Source organism: Phocoena phocoena, chromosome 6, assembly GCF_963924675.1.
Source record: "Phocoena phocoena chromosome 6, mPhoPho1.1, whole genome shotgun sequence".
Taxonomy (NCBI): Eukaryota; Metazoa; Chordata; class Mammalia; order Artiodactyla; family Phocoenidae; genus Phocoena; species Phocoena phocoena.
In genome coordinates this window covers 59,141,163-59,144,088 of record NC_089224.1, presented here as the reverse complement: position 1 = coordinate 59,144,088, position 2,926 = coordinate 59,141,163, and the positions used below count along the sequence as shown (strand labels likewise).

Genomic DNA, 2,926 nt, shown 5'->3' with positions numbered 1-2,926 from the left:
TGAATAGAAGTAAGGGACATGGTACGTTGGCATCCTGACAGAGCCTGTTCAACTACTACTACTTTTCTGTGCAGACCACCTCCCACAACTGATAACCATGTATATGGACACACATGCCTTCAGAAATGTAAATGGATGCTTGGAAAAGAAAGAAAATGCAACTGCAACATTGAAAATCCATGCACTGTCTGTTTGCATATATCTTATTTCTTCTCTCTTAAATTCTCATAGTACAGTAGCGTTTGCTTTTCTTAAGCTTAAACTTGACACAACTATTATAGATTTACTCATTCTCCCTCCCTTTCCCTCCCCAAAATAACAGACAATTGTGACTGGTCAAACTCACTTTCTAAGTTCCACTATCCCAAGCCTTTGGCACTGTTGATACTTCATGCCATGGGAGCACTGTTGGACTTAAGAGTTTCGAGGGGCCTTCATATACACCTTATGAGTGGTGCCAGGAGTTTCTCAGGCCCCTTTGGGAACCTGGGAAGGGAAAATTGGGAGGGTACAAGACCAGGAGTCCTAGACTCCCTTCCCCACTTTGAGGCAGCTTTTATTTATTGTATGTATGAGGCTTTGTCATAAATTTCTGTTAGCACAAAAAGTTCAACTGATTTTCAAGGTTTTAAAAATGGCTGCTGCTGCTGGTGGGAATGTGAATTGGTTCAGCCACTATGGAGAACAGTATGGAGGTTCCTTAAAAAACTACAAATAGAATTACCATATGACCCAGCAATCCCACTACTGGGCATATACCCTGAGAAAACCAAAACTCAAAAAGAGTCATGTACCAAAATGTTCACTGCAGCTCTATTTACAATAGTCCGGAGATGGAAACAACCTAAGCGCCCATCATCGGATGAATGGATAAAGAAGATGTGGCACATATACACAATGGAATATTACTCAGCCTTAAAAAGAAATGAAATTGAGCTATTTGTAATGAGATGGATAGACCTAGAGTCTGTCATACAGAGTGAAGTAAGTCAGAAAGAGAAAGACAAATACCGTATGCTAACACATATATATGGAATCTAAGAAAAAAAAATGTCATGAAGAACCTAGGGGTAAGACAGGAATAAAGACACAGAGCTACTAGAGAATGGACTTGAGGATATGGGGAGGGGGAAGGGTGAGTTTTGACAGGGCGAGAGAGAGTCATGGACATATACACACTAACAAACGTAGTAAGGTAGATAGCTAGGGGGAAGCAGCCGCAAGGCACAGGGATATTAGCTCCGGGCTTTGTGACAGCCTGGAGGGGTGGGATGGGGAGAGTGGGAGGGAGGGAGACGCAAGAGGGAAGACATATGGGAACATATGTATATGTATAGCTGATTCACTTTGTTATAAAGCAGAAACTAACACACCATTGTAAAGCAATTATACCCCAATAAAGATGTTTAAAAAAATAAATAAAATAAATAAATAAATAAAAATGGCTGCTGTGGTGGAAAGAGGTCCGTAAGGGGAGTCAGACTTGGTTTGAAGGGCAGGACCAGTCACCTCTGAGGCAGGAGGGAAAATATCTCTCCTTCCTGACAACTGTGGAAGCACCTACCTCACAGGGACGTTGTGATTTCTAAACCACTATGAGCATTGGAGGTACACAGGCTGAGTCCAAGTTCTGTCCTCCGAGCCCTTTGGGCCAGAAGTCTCATCTCTGCCTCCACGACCCCAACCCAACCTACCCTAACCCCCAGCCACACCCCCAACCCCACCCGGAAGTGGACCCTGTAAACCAAGGCATCTATTCCACAGCCAGGACACTGACCCACTGGCCACAGCGTCCATTCCACTGGCCAAGTTATGGATCCGTCCCACCCCACCCTACAGTCTGACCCCGAAGGCCTAGACTTCGACTCTGCTGGCCAAGACTACCTTTCCTCTGGCCATGAGTTCGACTATCTCTACCAAGAATTGGACCTGGACTCCCTTCATGAAGAACTTCTTTCTCAGTCTATGCCAGGCGCCATGATAGAGACCTCTGCGGCCACGTATGAATCCCACCAGACTGCCAAAACAGAGGATCTCACAGAGGCGGAGAAAAAGGAGCTCAAATCTGAGCTTGGTAAATTGGAGGCAGAAATCGTAACCCTACGCTGTGCGCTGGCAGCCAAAGAGAGATGCTGCGTGGAGCTCAAGAGGAAGTTGTACCTGACGGCCTTGGTGGGGCTGAGGCAGAATCTGTCCAAGAGCTGGCACGATGCTCAGGTCTCCAAAGCCTACATGAAACAAAAGACGTCAGCTGCCCTGTCCACCATGGGCTCTGCCATCTGCAGGAAGCTTGGAGACATGAAGAAATCGGCCACATTCAGATCCTTTGAAGGTCTCATGGGAACAATCAAGTCCAGAGTCGCAGGTGGCAGAGAGTTAGGCAGTGACTGCCTTCCTTCTTCAGCGGGGAGTGGGGATGATCCGCTCGCAGTTTCAGGGAGTGGGAGTGATCCAGTTCCGGGAAGTAGGGATGACCTACTCCCCTTTCTGGAGCCAGAGTGAGCTCCTTGGTAAATCTGCCTGACCACTTGACCAGTGCAAGAACTCCCTTCCCTCATCCCAATTGCACCTCTGCCCATCAAAAACAACAACCAAACGACAATGGTAAAGTTAATTCAGGAAATGGACAGAGTCCGGTTTTGAGAAAAGTAGTTCCCATTTGTGCATACATATTTGCTGCTGTTGAGATAAAGAATCCAACGTTTTGTACACTAAGTTATTTTACACTAAAGTTTATATGTGAAATGTATCACTATACTAGCCTTCCTGGGGTTGCATTTAAATGGACAGGACAATGGTTCCAGAGGGATTTTAGGCCAAAGCCAAAACTCGTTTTTTGGAAAAACCAGTGCATCAAAAGGACAAAGTAGGTTTCTATTTAGAACTGGTAAAAGGTATGAAATAATCTGCAATTTTATCCTCTCCC

General features: G+C 45.5%; 1 protein-coding gene across 1 annotated transcript; it reads left to right on the top strand.

Moving 5' to 3' along the window:
- Positions 1–1,812: 1,812 nt before the first annotated feature.
- On the top strand, positions 1,813–2,502 carry TPD52L3 (TPD52 like 3). The gene has a single exon (XM_065879890.1). It carries the CDS (start codon positions 1,813–1,815, stop codon positions 2,500–2,502), a length of 690 nt encoding a protein of 229 aa, XP_065735962.1.
- The last annotated feature ends 424 nt before the right edge of the window (positions 2,503–2,926 follow it).

What these genes read in the sequence shown, in the direction of transcription:
- TPD52L3 (XM_065879890.1), top strand. Translation starts at nt 1,813, where the DNA reads ATGGATCCGTCCCACCCCACCCTACAGTCTGACCCCGAAGGCCTAGAC.